The sequence below is a fragment of the Neovison vison genome, chromosome 5 (assembly GCF_020171115.1).
Source record: "Neovison vison isolate M4711 chromosome 5, ASM_NN_V1, whole genome shotgun sequence".
NCBI lineage: Eukaryota > Metazoa > Chordata > Mammalia > Carnivora > Mustelidae > Neogale > Neogale vison.
In genome coordinates, this window is record NC_058095.1 from 113,966,572 (window position 1) to 113,991,710 (window position 25,139).

Below are 25,139 nucleotides of genomic sequence, written 5' to 3' on the forward strand. Positions count from 1 at the left end.
CTCCTTTTTGCCAGTAACCTTACTGCATCTTATCATTTTATAGACAGATCATTGCGGTAGCTTTCTGTTTCCTATCTCAGTTCTCTCTGTCCTTCAGCTACTTTGCTTGCTACCACCAGATTAATTGTTCTAAATTCCTATTACCACTTCGCACATGACTAAGTCCTGTTGCTTTTAGGAGTAAGACCAAACTCCTCTAAGGGTCAGTCCCAGGTCTTTGCTACTTAGGAGCAAGTTTTCCAACAAGACCCTCTAGTAAAGTTGGGCTGGTTTCCTCACATTTCTGCATCTATTCCTGTTCCTTTTGCTCTCATGCCTTTGTTCGTAGCATTTCTTGTGCCCCGCTTGAACATTTTCATTTTAAGCCCCTCTAGCAGTTGTCAAGTGCTTCACTTATTTTGGCATTAAATTGTATGCTATTTTGAATTACAATTTATGCTTTCTTATATTTAAATATTGTCTCCATGTCTAGAATGCAAATTTCTTGAAAACAAGGATGAACCAAATGTTTGCTTATAAATGGGTTCTTTGAGACATAGAATGTGTTTTTTAATAGAAAAAGGGATATATCATAAATGGTGATCCTGCTCCCAACCTAGTCCCCAGAGGACCATTTATTCTCTGTTGTAGCTGAGATAGAATATTAACCACAGCACACCAGCACCTCATGGAGCTGCAAAATACACACAGGAGGAGAGATCCCTCCCTTTGTTCTTCCTTGGGACCTACTGAGATCACCTTAATTGAAATGCTGAAACAAGCCAGTATGCAGTGTGTCTCCAGCATCTTGGCACCCTCCCACCATCCATCGTGAACCCTCTGCTAACTTCACGGAGTCCTCTTCTGCATTCCCTTAGGGGCTCAGGGCCACCGTACTACCCCCATCACTCCCGTGACATTTCACCCTGGCCTCTTCTGCCCTCCTAAAGGGCTTGTTGCTTTGAAAGTTCTTCTCTCTTCTGGTTTTTAATGAAAGCTGCTGTCTCCCAAGGCTGCTGATCTAAATTGGGAATTAATCCAATAATAATCTGATGCATTAAATTCATACTAAAATACAGGTCACATCCCCTTCCTATGTTAGATTTTTTTTTTTTTCATTTTGAAGAGGCTGACTTTTTTTTTTTCAATTTATTTATTTTCAGAAAAACATTATTCATTATTTTTTCACCACACCCAGTGCTCCATGCAAGCCGTGCCCTCTATAATACCCACCACCTGGTACCCCAACCTCCCACCCCCCCAGAAGAGGCTGACTTTTAACAATAATTGCTGACATTTGTTGAGCACCCCTGCATCTGACCTCTGCTAAGTGCTTTAGAACAATTTTCTTTTCTCTCTCTTTTTCTTTTTTTAGTTTCAAGTTTTTTATTTTAATTCCTATTTGTTAACATACAGTGTAATATTAGTTTCAGGTATAGAATTTAGTGATTCATCACTTACATACAATGCCCAGTGCTCATCACAAGTGCCCTCCTTAATCCCCGTCCCCTATTTATCCATCCTCCAGCCACCTCCCCTCCTGCAACTCTCAGTTTGTTCTCTATAGTTAAGAGTCTGTTTTCTGGTTTGCCTCTTCTTCTCCTCCTATGTTCATCTGTTTTGTTTCTTACATTCCACATGTGAGTGAAATCATGTGTTGTCTTTCTCTGACTGACTGACTTTGCATAATATTCTCTAGCTCCATCCATGTCACTGCAAATGGCAAGCTTTCATTCTTTTCTATGGCTCAGTAATACTCCATACACACACACACACCCCATATCTTCTTTATTCATTCATTAGTCAGTGGATGTTTGGGCTCTTTCCATAATATGACTATTGTTGATAATGATGCTATAAACATTGGTGTGCACGTATCCCTTCAAATTGGGATTTTTGTATCCTTTGGTTAAATACCTAGCAGTGCAATTGATGGATTGGAGAGTAGATCTACTTTTAACTTTTTGAGGAACCTCTGTACTGTTTTCCACAGTGGCTGCGCCAGTTTGCATTCCCACCAATAGTATAAGAGGGTTCCCCTTTCTCTGCCTACCCACTAACAATTTTTGTTTTCTGTGTTGTTAATTTTAGCCGTTCTGACAGGTGTAGGGTGCTTTCTCACCATGATTTTGATTTGTATTTCCTTGGTGTTGACTGATACTGAGCTTTTTTTCATGTGTCTATTAGCCATCTGTATGTCTTCTTTGGAAAACTGTCTATTGATGTCTTCTGCCCATTTTTTAACTGGATTATATATTTTTTAGGGGTTGAGTTTGGTAAGTTCTATAGATTGTGGATACTAAACCACATAACAACCTTAAAGGTAAAGGCGTTTTTGTCACCAATTTAAAGATCAGAAAACTGAGGCTTGAAGATGTTGAATAATCCATCAAGCTAATGCATGGGAGACTGGTTTGTCTAATTCCAAAGCTGATAAACTTTGTCATTACATTACGCTGCCCACCAAGATAACTTCAAAATCACATCGATAAATATTTACTGGTACTCACATATCCTGAGTTGTTGTGTACTAGCAACTCTATTCATGGGATTTCTTATTTTTTGAAGAATAAGAAAACAAAGTGAAATTCTTCTGGCAGTGTAAGGGAAGGAGTTCAGACTGCAAGCTGCCACCCACGGGGCAAACTGGTTCACACCTCTGTGGTTAGCAAACTAAACTGTCCACAATTCCTTGTCTCCATTTTAGAAGCCATAGATTTACCTAAAACTCTGAGCATTTTCAGACTGTCTGAACAGTTCAGCTGTGTGTAGGCAGGAGAAAAAAGAATAATTAGTTAATGGTTCATAAAAGCTATTTATAAGTCAGGTATGGCCTGTATTGTGTAACATCTTTCCTTCATTCATCCTCTTCTCCACCCCCAACCCAAAAAACATGTATAAACAGCACTTAGTATAATGAAAGCACTTTTATATCACTGATAAACATGTTTATAGATCTAAAAAAGAAACTATCTGTAAGGCTACCTTAAGTGTAAATTGGTTTTCATTTATTTTTATTTGTAATTCATTAACGGTACGTATGTATTGGGATGCTTGGCCTTGTCCTTCAGGAATAATGAATTCTGCTCTCACACCCATCTAAAGGGACTCTCAGCCAAGTTGAAACAAGACTCTTAACAGGCTGTCTTTGCCTTTTGATAGGCACAGTCATTGGCAGCATCACTTTCTACCAGACAGCTGTTGCGGATTTCTCGTCGGCTGTCACAGTACCCTAATGAAAATCTTCACAGTGCAGTTACTAAAGCCTGCCTTTCCAGGTAACTGTGTTCTCCTTTCTCAGTGTATTCAAGTTTCTGGGTCTTTGCTAAAAGAGTAATGTAAGTTTAATTAATAGTACCCACACATCTGAAGAAAGTATTGCCTGAATATTTCAACCTCATATTTAGGCATCACAACAATTTTTTTAAAAGATATTACTTATTTTACAGAGAGAGAGAGCATAAGCCAGGGAGTAGCAGGCAGGAGAGGGAGAATCAGGCTCACTACTGAATAATGAGCCCAATGTAGGACTCGATCCCAGGACCCTGGGACCATGACCTGAGCCAAAGGCAGATGCTTAACAAATGAGCCACCCAGGTGCCCCAAAGGCAGATGCTAAGGACTGAGCCACCCAGGTGCCCCTTAAAAATATCATTTAAGAGGGATTTTGTAGATGAGAAAACTATTTAAGTCACTTGCTTAAGTTAGAGAGTAGTAAGTAAGTAAAACTGGGTTCGGGATTTGAGCTCTGCTTTATGTCTTCTGAGCTAGTGCTCTTCAACATTACACTGAGCACCTCCCAATTTGGCATTGGAACTTTCCATGCTTGACCCTACTCCCTACTCTCCTGTTGCCTAAATTTATCAAAGCTAATATCTTTTCAGTCTACACTAATATTTCTTATACTTGTTTGGAAATTATTTTAAAATATTGGCTGATAGAATTTTCTTACAAAATCACTCTTACATGAAACTATTTTAAAAGGGTAATAAAGACAGCAGAGGTATCTGGTATCTGGGTGGCTCAGTCAGTTAAGCCTCTGCCTTCAGCTCAGGTCATGATCCCAGGGCCCTGGCATGGAGCCCTGCATCAGGCTCCCTGCTCAGTGGGGAGTCTGCTTCTCCCTCTCCCTTGGCACCCCCACCACCACTGCTAGTGCTCATGCTTGTGATCTCTCTCTCTCTCTCTCTCTCTCAAATGAATAAATTAAAAAATCTTTTTAAAAACAAAGAATAATAAGGATTAATAACAATGCCCCAGAAGCTCAGATTTCTTTTAGACTCTTTTCATATGATCTGCCAATTATTTTTGTGGTGGTTATGACTATTGTCCATTTATTCCTTGATTTAAAAAAAAAAAACAGGAATTAAAAGAACCTATTCTCAGCTTAGGAGAATCTGAAATTGCCCTCTATCAATTTCCAGTTTAGCTGACTATTTTTCTTATAGTGAAAGTATGCTTCCTGTGTTGCAACTTAAATTTGTTCTCTCTGTGGTGTATTCAGGTAAAATAAGGCTCCTTTCTAGTGTCTGAGTAATTTTTTTTAACTAATAATTATGAGAAATAATGGAATTGGTTCTTCTTTTCTTTTAAGTAGAAAAATATTAGGCTTCCAAATGAAAATTAGAAAAAAAGCACTTCAGTTGCTTATTTTTCAGCATCATGATCTGAAAAAAAATATATAGACAGAGAGATAGATTCATTACCTACCCAGTATTTTCTTAGTCAGAATCTTAGTCTGACTAAGGGTCACTAAATACTCTTAGTCAGAATGGGTATTCGTGTGTGTTAATAGTAATAAATATTCAATACTAACCAATGTAAACAGTCTTGGAGCCTAAGGGGAAATAATATTTTAGATATCAGAATGAAATAATCATACCCAAAGGATTCTACAAACTGTTCCAAAGAATAGACAGTGAAAACAGCAATTCACTTTGAGTCTAGCATAATTTTGATACCTGAACCAGACAAGAATAATGTATGAAAGGAAAATCATAAACCATGAAATATTTTAAATCATGAGCAATTTTAAATTATTTCAAGAATGTGAAGAAAGTTTAATATTTTTTAGTTCACTATATTAGTGAACTAGAATTAGAAAAAATATTATTTTAAAAAATGAATAAAAAGGATTTGATAAAACCTAACAACCAAACCTAAAAACAAACCAAATTCTTAGTAAACCAGGAATATTCTTAGTAAGTCATGAAAAGAGGGATACTTCTATAATCTGATAAGGAGTATATACCAAAAATTTAGAGCAAACATCTTTATGATAAAATATTATATTTCCTTTAGAGTTAGGAACAGAACAAGAATGTCACCTTTTTGTACTTTCAACCAGTGCATTTGCCCAAAGTTATCTGATTGGCTAGATTAAAAATTCAAGAGAAACCATATATAAGTCATTAGAAAAATAGAGTTTAGTGAGATTACTTATAAATCCAAATCAGTGACATTGCTATATTCCACTAACAATCAATTGAGGAGATCTGATTTTTTTTAAAATCACCCCATTCGTAATAATAGTAGAAAGCTTTGAGCACCAAGAGCAAATCAAATTACATGTAATATTTTTATGAAGAAAAGCATAAGTCTTCATTGAAAGCTGTAAAGGACTTAGATAAAAGGGAAGCTATACCATGTTCATGGAAGGGAATCTTCAGTATTATAAAGCTATTTTACTCCAAATTTTATATAGATAGCTATGACCTAGTCAAATACTACTAAGGTTATACAGAATTTGACAGGCTGATCTCAAAATTGGCCAGGAAATAATAGCAAAAGAAATTTTGAGGAAGATTAAGGTGTTGTACTTTTTCTTTCTGATATCAGGATTCATCATAAAGCTGTATTCATTGTTACAGTACGATATTGGTGCAAAGAATGACAAATAGACTATTAGAATAGACTACAGAGACCAGAAACAGGCTCCCACATCTGTAGGAAGCTAGCATATATCAAAAGTAACATTATATAAATCAGTGTGGGAATGGATGGACTTGTCAATAAATTATTAAAAAATATCCATTTTATGCCATACAAAAAAGTAAAATCCAGATATATGACAGAAACACTGTAAGCCACTCTACAAATTATAAGCCACAGACTAAGAGATGTTTGATAAGATTTGGAATCACAAAAGGATTAGTATTCAGGGACTATAAAGTATTCAAATTATTGAGATGAAAGACTCAACCCTAAATGGGCAGAGGATGAGTACGCATGCATAGAAGTTAATTCAGATGACCAAAAAAATATTTGAAATATTTGAAAAAATACAGGAAATTACAGCTATAATTTCATACTTCTCACTTCTCTGACAATGACATAGTTAGCCTGAGTTAACCTCAGGGAACATCTTCTGTTCTTGTGTTTCCCATAATGTGGTTGAATCTTTCTATAGTTTTTTTTTTTGTTGTTACAACCAAGATCATAGAGACTGGAGCTCTTCCGATTGTATTTTTGCTGTAGTAAATGAATATAATGATGATAATGACTTTTAAAAGGCACTGTGATGCTCATGATGATAAATACCCTTGAAAACTTTACAGTAGGATATGTATTTGCTTTTGTTCTGGGAAAGTAGGATAGATGAATGATATTCATTTACTCCCTTATTTTACAAAAGGCCACAAGGGGAGGAAAAAGCAAGCAGAAAATATCAGTGAGCAATGGAAAAAGAAGCCATTAACTAGAAAAAATTGAAAGCTAGAAAAATAAAGGTTGACCTCATATTACCTGACATACTTCCTTGTCATTTGTGGGGTGAGTCAGTATCTTTTAAAATGTAAATTCTAGAGGTAAACATACTTCAGCTTCCATACTACCTCTGATTATTTGTTAGTGCTGTCTGGGTGTGAGATTGAAAATAACTCTGAAACATGTTCAATGTCAGTAGGAAAGAGTATCATATTGGCAAGCAAAGTATGTCACTGAAGTTGGAAGGGAGGCATACGTGTCTTTTTTGCTGCTCTCTATAGGCTTTGGAGGGCAATCTAGAAAGGCTCCAGTGTGGGGACAAGTGAGGGTGTGTTGAGAGCAGACTATATGGATGTAAGAGGTTTCTGGGACTAGCGCACAGTCCAAGCTTGAATGTGTAATTGTCACTCAAGGTAGTTTGACAGGAAGTAACAGATAGAGCTGCAGAGCCTAATGTCAGCAGGCCAGACTCAAGTTTATGGTCTAGTGGGGAGAGGCAGGTCAGGTGGGCAAAGTACCAAGATAAGGGCTCAGGAAACAAGATAAAAGCCCACTTATTGGGTCTGAGAGATAAAGTAAGGCATTGGTTTTAAACAAGGCAACAATTTGATGAAGGGCCAGAAATGCACATTAGTAAGTCTTACTTGATGCTGTATTGATGAGCTACTGACCCAGAGTGATAGAAATCCTCCCATCATAGCCTGGAGCCAGAACGAGGAGGTAGCTGGGAGATAGGGTCAGCTATGTCGATTCTATCACACAGACAGGAAATCCATCAGTTCCTCACACACTCATTTTTTTGCCTTCTCGCTCACAGGGCATCTCTTTTATTAGAGCTTATACTCAGGGCTGTGGGCATCACCACAAAGGATTTTGAGCTGTGGAAAACCTGTTAGAAATGTGGTGTTCTTAGTATGTTTTCTTGGGATATCGTGGCATGTAATGGTTAGTTTATGGTAGTATAGCACAGGTAATAGGTTAAAAATCATTTTTGCAAGCTCCCTTGGGATCATAAATTCCAGATACAGTTTTATTTGTGTGGGTGGGAAACTCCATTTTCATGATCTAATAAGCCCATGATGTTCATACCATCTATTTGTAGATGAAGAATGCCTCTGTCACTCACCAGATTGTTGCTTTGACAACATACATATAGAATAGACAGGCTGTATAATCCTAAATTGAATAATTTGTGTTAAGAAGTAAACCTCATTAATTCACTTCCACTAATTTGAATTTGTGATTGCCCAGTTGGAGCCAATTCAAATGTTGTTTTATCTATTTAAGAAAATTTGATAATCCAGTTAAACAATTAAACAAGATTTATGAGGTCTATTAAATCCATTTTGAAAAGAAAATCATTTTAAGTCTTATTCTGTAAGATGTTGTATGTACATGAATACTGCTAATTACATGTAAGTTTTGTTAAAGGAGATCAACAGATACTCTTCTTCACAGGTACTTGAAGTTTATATTTATTGCAAAATTTTTTACTATTTGGACTTCACAGCTCAAAACTAAGCTTCCTTAATTGGTTATCTTGAGATAGAGAGAGAGGAAGAAGAAGAGAAAGAGAGAGTTTGTGTGTGCACATGCCAAAAGCTCTTTAGGAACCACAGAAAGCTTTGACTTTATCATTCTGTCCTTCCTGCCCCACCAGGTTCTTACCAAGCCTTGCAAGGTCAGCGTTAGAAAAAAACTTGGCAGATGCTGCGATAGAAATAAGTACTGATAATAATCAGGAACCAGAACTGGAGGATTACAAATGTAAGTATTTGACTTGTTTCTTTTTTAGTAATAATTATCAAACATTTGTATTATTTATTATTTTAATTTAAATAAATTAAAATTTTTAATAATAATTATCAAACATTTGTGTTATTTATTTTAATTTAAATAAATTAAAAATTTTTAATAATAATTATCAAACATTTGTGTTATTTATTATTTTAATTTAAATAAAAATTGGTTTTGTTTCCATCTACTTTGTTTTATGTACTTGGTTGAAGAAATCGATCTTTATTTACCCATTTACCAATTAAATCTTAGAATATTTGCTTAATTTCAGAGCACCTGGGTGGCTCAGTTGGTTAACCATCTGCTTTCGGCTCAGGTCATGAACTCTGGGTCCTGGGATCATCCCTACTTAGTGGGGAGTCTGCTTCCCCTCTTCCACTACCCCTGCCCCCTACTCATGCATGTGCATATGCTCTCTCTCAAATAAATAAAAACTTTTATAAAAAGAATATTTTCTTTATTTCAGTGCATACCAGATACAGGTCCTCCTTCAAAGAGTCGCAGTTGACACAAACATATTCACGGCTCTGAGAATCCCTACTGTAAAGAAACCGCCATGATTTGGTTTTACCTTTTCTTCCCCCCAAATATATTTCACCATAGGATCTAGACTTCTCCTTCCTTTACATAACATTTACATTTTGAGGACCACTAGTCCTGTGGGATATGTTCAGGAAACTGTTCTAGGTTCATTTAAACTACAGTAATATTTAGAGTACCACTTCATGCCTTCTTACTCTCCCATTTCCACTCATATTGTCTTTTGTGGTACTTTTTTATGGATAACCATAAGTACTTTGAATTGGGGGAAGGTTTAGCTCTTCTATACAAGTTCCCTATTTTTCAATTAGATCCCAACAATAGGTTCTCTACTGTTTGAGATTAATACCTATTCTATCAAAAATCCAACGTGGGACCCCTCTCTAATGAGGACTTATTGTGGCTATCTTTGTAGTAGCTGTTTTTAATAGTTGGGACTACACTGAGACAGGAATGTGTTAAAGAAATGAGATGACTTTTTTAGAGTAAAATTAAAAACTCCACCTACTGATGGATCTGGGTACACATATGCAGAGCCAGCGCGAAGAGGTAGAACCACTCTGGGATCTGTTGAATCGTAGAGTTACTTGACTGAATCTCTTAATACATATCTAGCGATGGACCGAATTATTCTGACTGTAGACTGTTCAGTCTTGGTAACGGGCCAGTGTCAGCAGTTCCCATCTAAGCCTTGTGTAGGGAGTAAGGAATCTAAGAGACTGTTGACTCATCTGGTTCCATTTATCTTTAATGTCATCTCTCTTTTTTTTTTTTTAAAGATTTTATTTATTTATTTGACAGAGAGAGATCACAAGTAGGCAGAGAGGCAGGCAGAGAGAGAGGAGGAGGAAGCAGGCTTCCTGCTCAGCAGAGAGCCCGATGCGGGACTCGATCCCAGGACCCTGAGATCATGACCTGAGCCAAAGGCAGTGGCTCAACCCACTGAGCCACCCAGGCGCCCTAATGTCATCTCTCTTGAGGAGGATTCATTTAATGCACTCTCCTTGTTCGAGAACAAGGTTCACCAAATAACCTTCTGATGAGGATTTGGCTTTCTGTATAGTTCTGCCTCCAAATAATATGCTGATATGGCCATCAGTGTGTATCATGGGGTCCATATGAAAGTTGTAGCTTTCATTACACTGTAGTATTTTTAATTTTTGTTTCTATAGCAGAATTTATGTATAGATCAGAATATATGTCTTTAATATTCTCCTGAGAGTCACATTTATGGTCAATAGACGTGACAAAATTAGGTTTTGAATCTACTGGACTAAGGACCTTGACAGATGGACTAAAATAATGCCATCCTATGAGATTTCTTAGCAGACAGGTAGCCGGTTTCTCCCAGGGAAGTACAAGCATCACCATCCTCTGAGGGCATTTCTCTTTTCAAGCTTGAAGTTTTGACAATAAACATTAGATGAGTGAATTTAATTGTCCTGAAGCCCTAAATCTACTGAACAGATGTGTTCCATAAACCACAGATGATATCAGATGCTACTTGAATCTGAAATTACGTTTGTCATCTTAACATACAAGCATATAGTGAAGTCCCTGCCACAATCCTGGTCTTTGTCTGTACAGTTTTATATTGGGTCTGTTTCAGAGCCCCTGCTGGTAGTAAATAAACAGTAGATTCTCTGTGTGACAGCTTATAGGTTTTCTTCCTTGTAGAACTTGTAAATAAATAGGGAAATGGCAAGGATCTATTGGAGAGAGAGGTCTCCTGTGCTTTGGCAAATGTGTAGCATGATTAAACAGGGTGACAGTTTAATTATTTTTAGCTCAAAATCGTTAATGGCATTACAGAACGCAAGCATTGCTCTTCTCCACTTGTGTTTCAAAATGTTTTAATACAAAAGGGCAGTTTTCTTATTTGAAGGGTGGAGAGGTACAGGGGTGGTGGATGGGTCAGTTGTTGAAGGCATTGTGATAATCTCTCTGCTTGCATGGGTATTTCCACAGGATGGAATGTTATTTGGAGTCAAAGGATTAAATATTCCCCACTTGGCAGAAAGAACATTAGACTATACTAAGTTCTATTTTTAGTTCTGCCCATGTTAGCTGGGTGGTTTTAAGCAAATTACTTAATTTATGTCCTAAGCTTCCTCATAGGTCTTGTTTCATTGTTAAGAGAATTACATGAAATTATATGAAAAAACAGTGAAGCTTCTGGTTTGAGATGTGGCCCATAGAAGTTCCTCAATAAATGATAGCTTTTGTTGTGACCATCAGTACTACTGTAACAACTACCACCATTAATGTTATGATTATTAACTATGGAGAGAATGCATATGAGATGTACTCCCTGACTTCAAATTTATTATTATTGGGTTTGCTGACTGTAAGGAGCTCATATTCTGTTCTAGATCAACTATTTAAAGCAAATAGGAGATAACACAATAGTAATAATCATCATGGAATAACTATATAGCACCTGGCATGCTTATTTGAAAACACAGATCTCCTCGACCATCCCTGGAAATAGTAATTTCAGAGTTCTGTGCGGGGAGTTGATTAATCAGTATTTTTTACTAGAATTCTAGGGAGTTCTCACTTGGAGTTTTTCAATGGGTGGATTTCCAAAAATGATATTCAGAATATTTCAGAACTTCTGAATGTATATTTGGTTTGTTTTATGTGTTAAAGTCTCTGACAAAACAAGTTTAGGAAGGTGGTTTCATGGAGTTCTGGGTGGGGAGTGGTTCTTTAATTTTATCTCTATGCTGTTTGCTAACATGCAATATTTTACATAGAATTCGTTATCTTTTGGAACATTTTAAACATTTTATGTAAGGCTATGATGTTTTATTTCCACGTTCAACCTTACTTCTTTTAGATGTTAAATTGAAATCCCTTAATGAGATATTAAATTAAAGATGCTGTGTTGCTTTATGTTCACATTGGACTTGGCTTCTCTCAGTACAGAACTACAAGTAATTCTCTATCCTGTGTGAAATGCTTAGGTGAAATAGCATCTGGATCTCTGAGGATTGGGGCTGTTAGTGCACCAATCTATAATGCCCACGAGAAAATGAAAGTGCCCGATGTTCTGTTCTATGACAACATTCAGGTAAGATCACTGCTTTGCCTTTCTGGATAAATCTCTTCTTACATTGTGGTAATTAACTCTGCAGTGAAACTAATGTTTAATTATTTTTCTAATTTGCTAATTCAATTCAGATGATGCCAAATGCACTAAATGTTTTTAATAGTTGGGACTACACTGAGACAGGAATGTGTTAAAGAAATGAGATGACTTTTTTAGAGTAAAATTAAAAACTTTTATTAAGGCATTATAAACTTTAAAATTCTTTTATTAAGGCATTATAAACTTTAAAATTCTTTCCCAAGACACCTGAAAATTGAAGAGTTGCTACGATGATTAGGATAATATATTTTATATGTGCACTAGATTCCATGTAAATAAAATGAATATATCATTAAATTAAAAACAAAATGAACTATTCCTTATCCTCTCTTTTGCTTTCCTGTAAAATTATTTCACTGGTTCAAAGAGGATGTGTCCTGTGCATTCTCTTCTTGATCTTCCTTTCCTTTTCCTGAAAATTCCTAGTATTTTACTGTTCTTTACTTTTCCTTTTTTTTTTTTTTTCCTTTTTAAGAGAGGAAGGTAGATAATTTCTCAGTGTAAACTAACCAGTAATTATGGACCTGCTAAGACACAGAAATAGTGTATACCCAGAAAGCTTTACTATAGATGTTCACCTTAATAAGAATTTTTTCAGAGAAAATTACCCGTAATGTAGGAGTTTTTTTTCCCAAATTTTCTGTTGTTATATATTTATTTTATAAAAAGAAACATACTTAATTTTTCTTTAATATTTGGTCCCTAATCTGAACAGAAATAATAACCTTACATTATGTTAGAAGAATTTTTACTTACTATTTTTTTAAAAGATTTATTTATTTACTTAGAGAGAGAGAAAAGACATGAGCAGAGGGGCAGAGGAAGAGGGAGAGAGAGTCCCAAGCTGACTCATCACTGAGTGCGGAGCCCCACTTGGGGCTCAATCTCATGATCCTGAGATCATGACCTGAGCTGAAACCAAGAGTCAGACACTTAACTGACTGCACCACCCAGGTGCCCCACTTGCTATTTTTACTATATTAAGGAGTTAGGAAAACTTAAGCTTTTTGCCTGCCATTTCCCAATCATATTTCTTATTCAGTGAGTACCATAATTCTTTTCCCTTTATTATATTAACAATACAGAAGGCATCTGGGAAAATCCTTCTCTCTCAGTAAAAATCTTGATCCGGTATTTTGAAATCTGTCAAAACTGTAATTACTACCTCTGACATATGCAAAGACATAACCTGGATAGGTTTTGTATTTATTCTATAGCCCATTAGTTAATGTAGGTTTTACTTCTCTTTCAGAGCATTAATGCTCTTACGCAAACAGTGGACAAATAAGCAGACAATGAAGTTACCTTTAAGACACAAAGAAGGGGGGCATCTGGGTGGCTCAGTGGGTTAAAGCCTCTGCCTTCAGCTCAGGTCATAATCTCAGGGTCTTGGGATCGAGCCCCGCATCCAGCTCTCTGCTCAGCCTGTTTCCCCCTCTCTCTCTGCCTACCTCTCTGCCTACTTGTGATCTCTCTCTGTCAAATAAATAAATAAAATTAAAAAAAAAAAGAAAAAGACACAAAGAGGGAAAACAATCTTGCCTATCAAAGACAAAAACATAATTGTAAGGAAAATAGACTGTTTCTGAGTACTGATGCTATCACATTCTGCCCATGTAGTGGAAAGACAAAGGTATAAAGAAAAAAGAGCCAGAAAACTTTATTATAAGTGACAATTTGAAAAACTCCATGGCACCAAAGGTTGAAAAGACCTCCCAGCATATGAGAATGTAGGAAATTCAGTAGCAGGGAGGGCCATTGTGCCCTTGAACACAGTGTCTGTTGCCATGGTGTCTGTGACATAGCCACTGAGGACCGCAGGGCTGCTGTGAACTTTACACAGCAGCCCTGAGGGACTTGCTGTAGCCTGTCTCCAGATGTACCTTTGCTTCATAAAGCATTATGACTTAACCACTAAGGAAAAATTTGAGCTGTACCAATTCAAGGAACTGTGGCTTTGGATTACATTTGCTTTTGTTGCGTATGTTATGGTTTCCTTTTAGTCTGTACTTCCTTTTGAAGCAGTAGTCTTCAGTGTCTCTTGAATATGTAGGAGCTTCTGTACCATCCTCTTCCATGTCCTGTGGTCCCCTTTCCACATGGTATTGAGATTGATTTTTTAAATGTGTTTTCCACACCACTGAAGTCAAGTCTGTTTTTCTTTAGAGCCTTCAGCAAATAGCATGTGCTTGGCATATCATGAATGCTGAGCAAGTATGCGGTGAGTGGGTTAATAAAGAAGGAGTAAGATTTTGAATGTTCATAATGAGGACTATTATTAAATCTGTCATTAAAGAATGTTCTACTTACAGTAGTAAGGAGAAATTGGAGGAAAGAGCAATAGCCTCTTAACCCCCACAGACCTTTAAATATTTTAAATATTTAAAATATCTACCATGTATCAAACCTTGTCCTGAGGTATTTGGATAAAGAGATTAGTGTACACATACATACACACATATACTTGTGTAGCTCCAGGACTCTGAGGGAGAAAGACAGCAAAGTACACATGATTCCTGGACAGTGGGATGGAAGTACACACAGGTTACTATGGTAGCACTGAGGAGATGATGGTCCCAGGTTGGAATGATTGTGGAAAATAAGTTAACCAGGCAAAGCTGACTCTCTCAGGCAGACGGACTAGCATTTGCAGAGACTTGGCTATGTGACAGAGTAGTTCATTTAGGAGGCTACATATAATTAATTGTCACTGACACAGAGCTGAGGTTGCAAATGCAAGAGTAACAAGAGATGAGGCCAGTAGGTTAGGAAAGGGTCAGAACATCTTGGCCTTGCTAATTAAGGAATCTGGATGTGATTCAGAAGTGAGGAAGCCACTGAAAGATTTTAAGCACATTTTCACTTGCTAACTTTGCATTTGCTCTTTAATGTTGTCTATGAGTTGGAACCAAGGTAAAGAGAGACTCGTTAGGGGGCCATTGCAGTAGTCTAAGTACAAGTTATGAAGGATCTGAATGAAGGGTGTGACCGTGGGGATAGAGTGGAGAAGACACCTGGCAGGGCTGCTTAGGCGGTGGGTGGAGTCAGTGGAGCTGTGTGTAAGATGAAAGCCAAGATTCGCCCTCAGGGAGCTCATAGTCTGCTGGAAAAGCAAACAGAAGAGAGCAGAGAAATTATTCTGAATTTTTGACTGAATACAGTGTTGGAGGAGAGTGACAGGAGATGAAGCCAAGACTAAATCAAGGATATATGAAGGGGAGGAGAGTCCTGGGGGCAGGCTAAATTTGTGAAGAGAGTTAAGAAGTATAGATTTCCAGTTATAAATTAAAGAAGTCATGGGGTTGTAATGTACAGCATGGGGAATATAATCAATAAAATGATATCAACTTTGCAAGGTGGCAAATGGTGGTGATCATTTCACAGTGTTTATAAATGTTGAATCATATGGTACAACCTGAAACTAATTTAACTTTATAATGTCAATTATACCTCAATCAATAAATAAGTATCCTTTATGGGGTGCCTGGGTAGCTCAGTGGGTTGAACCTCTGCCTTCAGCTCAGGTCATGATCTCAGGGTCTTGGGATCGAGCCCCGCATTGGCCTCTCTGCTTGGCAGGGAGCCTGCTTCCCCCTCTCTTTCTGCCTGCCTCTCTGCCTACTTGTGATCTCTCTCTCTGTGTCAAATAAATAAATAAAATCTTTAAATAAATAAATAAATAAATAAGTAGCCTTTAGCCAAAAAAAAAATAAAAAAGATGAACCTGTGTTTCAAAGGTATTAAGAGTCATTTAAGGAATTTTGAAAAAAATAAGTGACATGATTTTTTAAAAAGATTTTTATTTATTTATTTGACAGAGAGATCACAAGTAGGCAGAGAGAGAGGAGGAAGCAGGCTCCCTGCTGAGCAGAGAGCCTGATACTGGACTTGATTCCAGGACCCTGGAATCATGACCTGAGCCAAAGGTAGAGGCTTTAACCCACTGAGCCACCCAGGTGCACCTAAAGAAGTGACATGATTTTGAACGAAGAGGTAACTGTCAGTTACATGAAGAACACATTGCCTCAAACAGACACTGAAGTCAGAGAAGCCAAACTGTCTGATAAAAATCTAGGCCAGAGATATAAAATACTAAATGAAAACTGGGGTAGAAAGGAAGGGATAGATACCCTTGACGTTAGGGTGGCTTAATAGCTTACTCTTGGCAAGGGAGGAGTGAAGTGTGCAGGAAGATGATGGTAGCGGTTTGGTCAGGTGATAGGAAATGATGCTATTAATGAGGATAAAAGATACAAGATCAAGAATGAAGTTGAGAAAAAAATAAAGACAAGTTTTGGATATGTGGAGGTTGAAGAGACTGGGAAATAATAGTACATAGTTTGATAGTCGCTCAGAATATGAGGCTGGAGTTGAGGAGGAAAGTTTTACTCTTGAAGATCAGCATAGAATTAGTGCCTGAAGCAGTGGAACGGAGGAGAGGACTTAGGAAGAGTGGTCTGAAGGAGCTCTTCAAGCACAGAAGTGGATACTCAAGTCTCACACAGCCCACCCTCGTCCTTGTGTACAAGTAGGCACAAGCTACTCAGCCCTAAACCTTGACCCCTGGGGAGAGCATGTAAAAAGGCACTAACAGAGAGCAAATGAAGGAACGTGGGGGAAATCAGAATGGAAGGAATTGCTACAACAATTAGGTTGGAAGATCCAACCTAAAAGATTATGGAGAGAAATTGTTAGAGAGGAAGGAGGGATTCAGGAGAGGTGGGCAATTAACTGGAAGAGGAAACTTATTAGAAATTGTCTGTGGTTGGGGTGCCCGGGTGACTCAGTTGATCAAGTGTCTGCCTTCAGCTCAGGTCGTGATCCTGGAGTCCTGGGATGGAACGGAACACTGCACCATGCCCACCCCCCCAACCTCCGGGCTCCTTGCTCAGCAGGAAGTCTGCTTCTCCCTCTGCCCCTTCCCCTGCTCCTTCTCCCTCTCTCTCCCTCTATCTCTCTCTTTCTCATTCACTCACTCTCTCAAATAAATAAAATCTTGAAAGAAAGAAAGAAAGAAAGAGAAAAAGAAAGAAATTCTCTGTGGCATTTAAGTGGGTCAAGAGGTTAAGGGAAGAATTACATAGGCAGTGACGGTGACCTTAGCCTTAGCTAATGTTTGTTGATTTGAATAATCTAGTTAGATGGAATGAGGGTGTGAAGTAGGGAGAACATGAGTACAATACAGAAGAATACAACTATAGTTTGAATTATTTTTCAGTATTTACACTGCTTTTTTATCTGGCTATATAGGTGCTTGTTCCAACTTTTCTGTGTTTCTCCTGCAGATTAGCCCCTTTGTTACTGGAAGACTTAAATGTCTGGAAATTGGCCCTGACTTTTCATCTTAGTTAAAATGAAGAGGTCTCCAGACCACATTCTCATTAGAACCCAGAATAAAGGGGTATTCTAGGACTCCCTTTTAAGTAGGGTAACAATACAGGCTTGCTGAAGATAGTCCCTAAAATAGTTTCTGTTTGCATTTGTTGTTCATTATTATTAATAGTGTCTCTTTGGAGTCTAAAAAAGTGTTCCAGAGTGGACAGTAAATTGACAAGCTTTTTAAAGCTCTAGGTCAATGGTGTTATCTGCAAGCATTTCAGAAAAATAAAAACTACAAAGATAAACATTTAGGAAATACTCATCCGCTTTTGAAGGAAAGAAAAAAAAACTTTGTTTTTCTAAGAAAGAAACTGAAAGAAAGTAAGCTTAATTTGACAAGTTAAAAGGAAAATGTTTGAGATGTCAAAAAAAAAAATCCATAAAGCAAGTCAAAAAAAGAAAAGCAAGTAACAAGCTAGAAAATATCTGCAGCATGTATTAAATACAAACAGTTGATTTGCCTTTTCCATAATTAGGGAGGTTCAATAACTTCAGTCTTTATGAGGCTGTAACTGTTTTGATACAGAAAAGCAAGAGAAAGAAATAGGGATATTAATTGTTCTGGGATATATTTCTTCCTCCAACACTCCCCATCCCCCACAATGAGCCTTTGTGACCTACTTACGGTTGTCCTATTTTTCCAGATATAAAAGAGCAATGTAATTTCCTTTGTGGCTATTGTGAACAACTTTAATCTTGTTCTTTTATTATATTGTGTTTTAATTCAAATAACAAAATGTAGAAGCTAAATACTACATTTCTAATTCTAAAATTGCACATCCTTTGAAGGTAATGGTTAAGACCAAGTTAGTGTAAAATGTTCCATGGAAATCTCCAGTTATTTTGGAAAGCCTATGTATATTTACATTATTAGCAACTACTAATTTAAATAGTAAATTATAAGCCAACCCCGCATAGAGCAGTAGTTAAAATATATTTGAGTTAAATTATGAAAACTCTTTGAAATAATGGTGAGTGGCTTATTCTTGCTTAAGTGGACTACTTCAAGTTTTAAATACCAGTGACCTAACTGGTTATATAACTTATAATCACTGAATTAATTTTTGGTTTTTTAAAAAATCAAATTGTTTTGAGTATGGTCTGTTATTATAGATGTTTTACTTTCTTTTTTATTCAGTGTATTTAAACTAAAAGCAAACAAACAAACAATTCACCCATTTCTCCCACCCTACCTCTAGCCTCTAGCAACCTCCAGTATATTTTCTATTATCTATGAGCTTGGGTATTTTTTTTAGTACATATATGTTATATGTGTGTGTATATGTACATATATGTGTTATTTACATGTTACACACATATGTATTTTTTACATTCCATATATAAGAGATCATATAGTATTTGTCTTTCTCTGATTTTTTTCACTTTGCATAATGCCCTCAAGGACCAGCCATGTTGTTACAAATTGCAAGATTTCATTCTTTTTATGACTGAATAATATTGAATTTTATATATAATATATATGCCGCATCTTTTTTATCCATTCATCCATCAATAGACATGTAGGTGTTTCCATACCTTGGCTGTTATAAATAATGGTGCAGTGATTGTGGCGGTGCAAATCTCTTTTCAAATTCAAACAAAAAAATTGTTTTCATTTTCTTCAAAAAAATACCGAGGAAGTAGAATTGCTGGATCATATGATAGTTCCATTTTTAATTTTTTGAGGAACCTCTATACTGATTTTCTTAGTGGCTACATCAGCAATACACAGTTTCCCTTATCTTCACATCCTCACCAACACTTATCTCTAGTCTTTTGATAATAGCCATTCTAATAGATGTGAGGTGACATCTTTTTATGGTTTTGATTTATATTTCTCAATGACTGTGATATAGAGCATTTTTCCATATACCCATTGGTCTTCTGTAAGTCTTCCTAGGAGATGTCTCTAATCAGATCCTCTGCCCATTTTTTACTTGGACTGGTTGTTTTTTTACTGTTGAGATATATGAGTTCTTTCCATATTTTGGATATTAGCCCCTTATCAGATACATGATCTGCAAATATTTTTTGCCACTCACTAGGTTGCCTTTTCATTCTGTTGATGGCTTCTTTCACTCCGCAGAAGCTGCTTAGTTGGATGGAGTCCCACTTGTTTAATTTTGCTTTCATTCCTTGTGCTTTTGGTGACAGATTCTAAAATCATCACTAAGACCTATATCACAGAGCTTATTACCATCTTTGTTTTCTTCTAGGAGTTTTATGGTTTCAGAGCCTAACATTCACGTCTTTAATATATTTTTGTTAATATTTGTGTATGGTGGAAGATAGTGATCCAGTTTCATTCTTTTGCATGCGACTTCCCATTTTCCTAACACCATTTATCAAAGAAACTGTCCTTTCTCCATTGCTTTCTTCCTTCTTGACTCCTTTTTAGTAAGTTAATTGACCATTGATGCATATGGGTTTATTTCTAGGCTCTCTATTATGTTTCATTGATTTAGTATATGTGCTGCCGAAGCGAGCACTATGTTCCATTGATTTATGTGTCTCTTTCTGAAAATATTATAATTTGATTGACTACTACAGTTTTTTTATTACTACAGCTTTTTTTTACTGACTACTATAACTTTTTAAATTACTATAATGTAATATAGTTTGAAATCTGAAAGTGTGATGCTTTCAACTTTGGTCTTCTTTCTTATGACTTTTTGACTTTTTAGGATCTTTTATGATTCCAAATAAATTTCAGGATTGTTTGTTTCTGTGAAAAATGCCATTAAGATTTTGATAGAGATTGCACCGAACATATAGATTATTCTGGGTAGTATGACATTTGAACAACATTAATTTTTCTAATCCATGAACATGGAGTATCTTTCCATTTATTTGGCTCTTCAGTTTCTTTCATTAATGTCTTGTAGTTTTCAATATGCAGGTCTTTCACCTCCTTGGTTAAATTTATTCATAGGTGTTTTATTCTTGTTGATGCAATTGTTTGATGCAATCTCTTTCTGATGGTTCATTATTAGTGTATTGAAAAATAACAGATTTTTTTGGTATTGATTTTGTATCTTTCAGCTTTGCTGAATTTGTTTATTCTAACAGCTTTGTGTTAGGGTCTCTAGGATTTTCTGTATGTTAATACCACCACCTGCAAATAGTGACAGGTTTACTTCTTCCTTTCCTATTTCCTTTTTTCTTTTTTTTTTCCTTGCCTAATTTCTCTGGTACTGTGTTGAATAAAAGTGGCGAGAATTGGCATCCTTGTCTTGTTCCTGATCTTAGAGGAAAAGCTTTGAGCTTTTTACTATTGAGTATGTTGTTGGCTGTGGGCTTGTCATACATGACTTTTATTATGAGATATATTCCCTCTATACTGCTTTGTTGAGAGGGTTTTTTTTTTAATCATAAATGGATGTTGAATTTTGTCAGATGCTTTGTTATATTTATATTCTTTCTCTACTTTTTGTGAATTTACTATAGGTTATTTCTTTGTAGTTACCATGATGCTTACATATAATTTATCTACAACAGCCTATTTTAAACTGATAACAATTTAAGTTTAATCCCATTGTAAATCTCAATGTAATTGCTCCCTTCCATGTTTTATGTTTTTGCTGTCACATTTTGCACTTTTTATCTTGCATATCCCTTAACTAATTATCATATTTATAGCTATTTTTACTACTTTTGACTTTAACCTTCATACTATCTTTATAAGTGATTAATCTATCATTATATATATTTACTTTCCAGTGAGATTTATTTTCATATGTGTTCTTTTTTTTTTTTAAAGATTTTATTTATTTGACACAGAGAGAGAGAGATCACAAGTAGGCAGAGAGGCAGGCAGAGAGAGAGAGGAGGAAGCAGGCTCCCTGTTAAGCAAAGAGCCTGATGTGGGGCTCGATCCCAGGATCCTGAGATCATGACCTGAGACTAAAGTAGAGGCTTAACCCACTGAGCCACCCAGTTGCCCCCCTTCATATGTGTTCTTAATACTAATTAGCACACTTTCTTTTCAGCTTAAGTCCTTTTAACATTTCTTGTAAGGCTGAGTTAGTGATGATGACTCATTTAGCTTTGGCTTAGCTGGGAAATTTTTTATCTGTTTTTCACTTCTGAGTGATAACTTTGCCAGGTAGAATCTTTTTGGTTGGCAAGGTTTTTTTCAGACCTTGGAATATATCATGCCACTCTCTTCTGGCATGCAATATTACTGCTGAAAAATCTGCTGATTGCCTTATGGGAGTTCCCTTATATGTAACACTTTTTTTTCTCTTGCTGCTTTTAGTATTCTCCTCTCGTCTTTTACTTTTGACATTTTTATTACAGTGTGTCATGGTGTAGGTGTCCTTAGGTTCCTCTTATTTGGAACTTGCTGGGATTCCTGTATCTAGAAGTCTGTTTCCTTCCCTGTATTAGAGAAGTTTTCAGCCTTTATATTTTCAAATAAAATTTCAGCCTCTTCTCTCTCTTCTTCCTGGGGCCCTGTGGTGCAAATGTTAGTCCATGAAATGTTGTCTCTTAAGTCATTTAAAGTATCTTTATTTTTTGTAATTCTTTTTTTCTTTTTGATGCTTTGATTGGGTTAATTCCACTGCCTTGTCTTTGAGTTGACTGATCCTTTCTCTTGCTTCATCTTGTCTGCTCTTGAACCTTTTCAGTTCAGTTATTGTATTCTTCAACATTGTGACTTCTGTTTGACACTTTTTTAAAAAATATTTTCTATCTCTTTATTGAAGTTCTTACTGCATCCATCCATTCTTCTCAGTTTGGTGAGCATCTTAATGACCATCACTTGAACTCTTTGTCAGGTAAATTACTTATGTCATTTCATTAAAGTTTTTATTTCTGAGGTTTTATCTTGTTCTTCCATTTGTAACATATCCTCTGTTATTGCATTTTGCTTGGCTTTATTGATTTCTATACAGTATGTGAGGTGACTACTTTTCCCAGTCTTTCAAAGGAGTGGCCTCGTGCAGATGAACCTTGTCATTCAACCCTGCCTTAGCTCTTGATTGGCTCTTAAATCTTTGTGTTTGTCCAAGCTGCCCATTATATTTTTAATAGTTCCCAGTAATTGAGGATATGTGAAGATCTCTGTATCCCACATGGGAGTATCTTAGCACTTAGATTCAGACTGACTGGAAACCACATCCTTGGGTGTTAGCTCTTAAAAGTATGCAAATATATATAGTCCTGTGTATTACGACTGGAAGCCTCACTGACCACAAAAGCCAGGTGATCTGGAGGTGTCCATTGGGTGACAACCATAGAGTTTGGGGTTCCAGACAAGTGTATAGGCCCTTTCCTGGGTGATACTGATGAACTCAGGCAAGGTCAAGAAAGAAAGAGAGCCAAGATGGCACCCATAGCCTGTGTTCCTTGAGAGTGATCCATTGGCCTCTAAATGTATGCCAGACCCGAAGCTTGCTCCTCAGGCTGAAGCTCCAGGACAAGCAAAGGCCTCCTTCACAGAAGACTAAGGATTGTGCCTCAGTCCACTGTCTATGCAGTGGGCTGGTAGCCTGCCTAGAACCATCTTTACAATTGCCATAGTCCCATGGGACCCAGAAATACAAGACTCCCCCCACTCAGCCACCTTGTGATTAAGGAGTATCTGTGGGGTGACAGCTGCAGAAACCAGGGCACCAGACATACAAACCAGGACACCAGATGCATGTAAATCTCCCCGCCAGGATACACTAGTGCTTTGGAGTGTCATAGAGGGTGAGCACACATCCTCTAGAAAGGGTTACAACTAGGCCCCAAGATGCATGTTTAATTAAATGATTTCATATATTGCTGTACAATCTGCATGTCCATGGGAGGAGGTGAGTTCAGGATCTCACACTGCCATCTTGAACTGAAACTCTTGATGCTTTACTTAGCACGACGATACCTTTGTTGTTAACTTTATTATTCCATCTTGATTATACAAAACACAATTAACTTCTAGTTCTTTTTTTCTAGCACATGGTAGTGATGGAAGACATGCTGAAAGACTTTCTTCTTGGAGAGCACCTATTATTGGTTGGTAACCAGGTGAGTTATGTGTGGCTGGAACTCAGGTATTAATGTATAAATGATAGCGAGCTTAAAAGCAGTAAGTTTCTTCTCCTTGTTGGGATATGTTTTTAGAGGTGATTCTTCGTTTTCTACTAAATGACTGCTTTAATTAAGCACAGATTATCTTCCACCTTCTAAAATTTAGAATTATCTCATAGCTGAAATCACCATTCAGTCACCTATCGAGTTCTGACCATTCTGCCTCACAGACATCGACTCTTCTTTCACACATCTGTCACCCTAGCCCAGCTCACCATCGCCTGTCCCCTGGACTATGGCAGTGCTTTTTAGCTCCCACTCTGATCTGCCCTTAACTCTGCAGCCAGCTGATACTTGAGGAACTAAAATCTGACTGAGTCTCTCTTTTTTGCTTAAATTGGCTTCCTACTGATCTTAGGTATAGTCTTCAGTATGGCTAATGGTGTTCTGCAGGATCTGGCCTCTGCCCGCCTTTCTAGGCCTGAGGCTTGGCTCCCTCCCTCCTTTGTCTCACTCAGTGGTAGCTTGAGCCACTGTGAACTTCCCTCAGTTTCTTATCTCTGCCCTGGTCCTTGGTGCATGCTCTTCTCTACACAGAGCACTCCCAGTCTCCTTCTCCACCCACTTCCCCTAACTCCTAAGGGGTCTTCCCTTGTTCCTAGCCACGTTAGGTTCCCCTACTTTTACACCCTTCTATCTCCCTGTCTTCACACTATCACAACATCACTAGTCATGTTACTCTGTTTATATACAGAGTGATTGTCTTTTCAAATTACCTATGTGATCCTCAAGGGCAGGGACCATAGTTCTCTTGCTTATCTCTGTATCCTCAGTTCCTAGAACAGTGTCTGCTACATAGTAGATATTCAGCATGTGTTTATGGAGAATGGACATTTTCTATTTAGAAGCTTCTGATAATGTTTGGACATTTTCTATTTATCTATCTATAGATAGATAGATATAGATAGATAGATAGATAGATATCATTATCTTCTGATAATATTCCCCAGTTGAATTATCAGATTTAATAAATTTTCCGAAGGTGTTTGGTCCTAATTTTTCCTTTTATTTAAACTTATAAAAAATACATATTTTTTATATATTTAGTTCCTTAAACTTACAATTTAAAGTGTTGATTTTTTTTATTTTTTAAATGGGCCAATTGAATGGCTTACTGATTGAAAGCACAGGTTTGTATGTTAGCTGGCTAGAGGTGCAGTAGGAACCCTCTCCCGGCTCGCTGTGACTGTGGGCGAATTGCTTATCTTACAAGGCTGGATTCCCTGGTATCTAACCTGGACATAAAAATAGCACACACTCAGCTAAGAGCCACGTGACTCTGAGGACTGAGGAGAGCTATGCAGGATGAGGGTGAGGTGGAGCAGTGGTTTGCTTCTACTTCATGATAAATGGAAAAGGGGCAGTGTGCTTTGAAATTACTCTAGAGCACTGTACAGATGTTGACAGGAAATCCGGTGTGCTACCACTAGTCTATTTCCGGTCCCAAAGAAGAGAACAAGGCAGCAGGACAAAGTGCTAGGCAGTGGGGCGGAGTGAAGAGCAGCTGCCA

General features: G+C 37.1%; 1 protein-coding gene across 2 annotated transcripts in view; it reads left to right on the top strand.

The window, feature by feature from the left end:
• VWA8 (von Willebrand factor A domain containing 8) overlaps positions 1 to 25,139 on the top strand; it is a 330,223-nt gene that overhangs the window by 121,168 nt on the left and 183,916 nt on the right. For both annotated transcript variants that reach the window (XM_044249814.1, XM_044249815.1), the window contains 4 exons: positions 3,142 to 3,257; positions 8,345 to 8,451; positions 11,991 to 12,097; positions 23,495 to 23,566. In XM_044249814.1, coding sequence (XP_044105749.1) covers positions 3,142 to 3,257; positions 8,345 to 8,451; positions 11,991 to 12,097; positions 23,495 to 23,566 — 402 coding nt within the window. The remainder of the gene's footprint in view (positions 1 to 3,141; positions 3,258 to 8,344; positions 8,452 to 11,990; positions 12,098 to 23,494; positions 23,567 to 25,139) is intronic.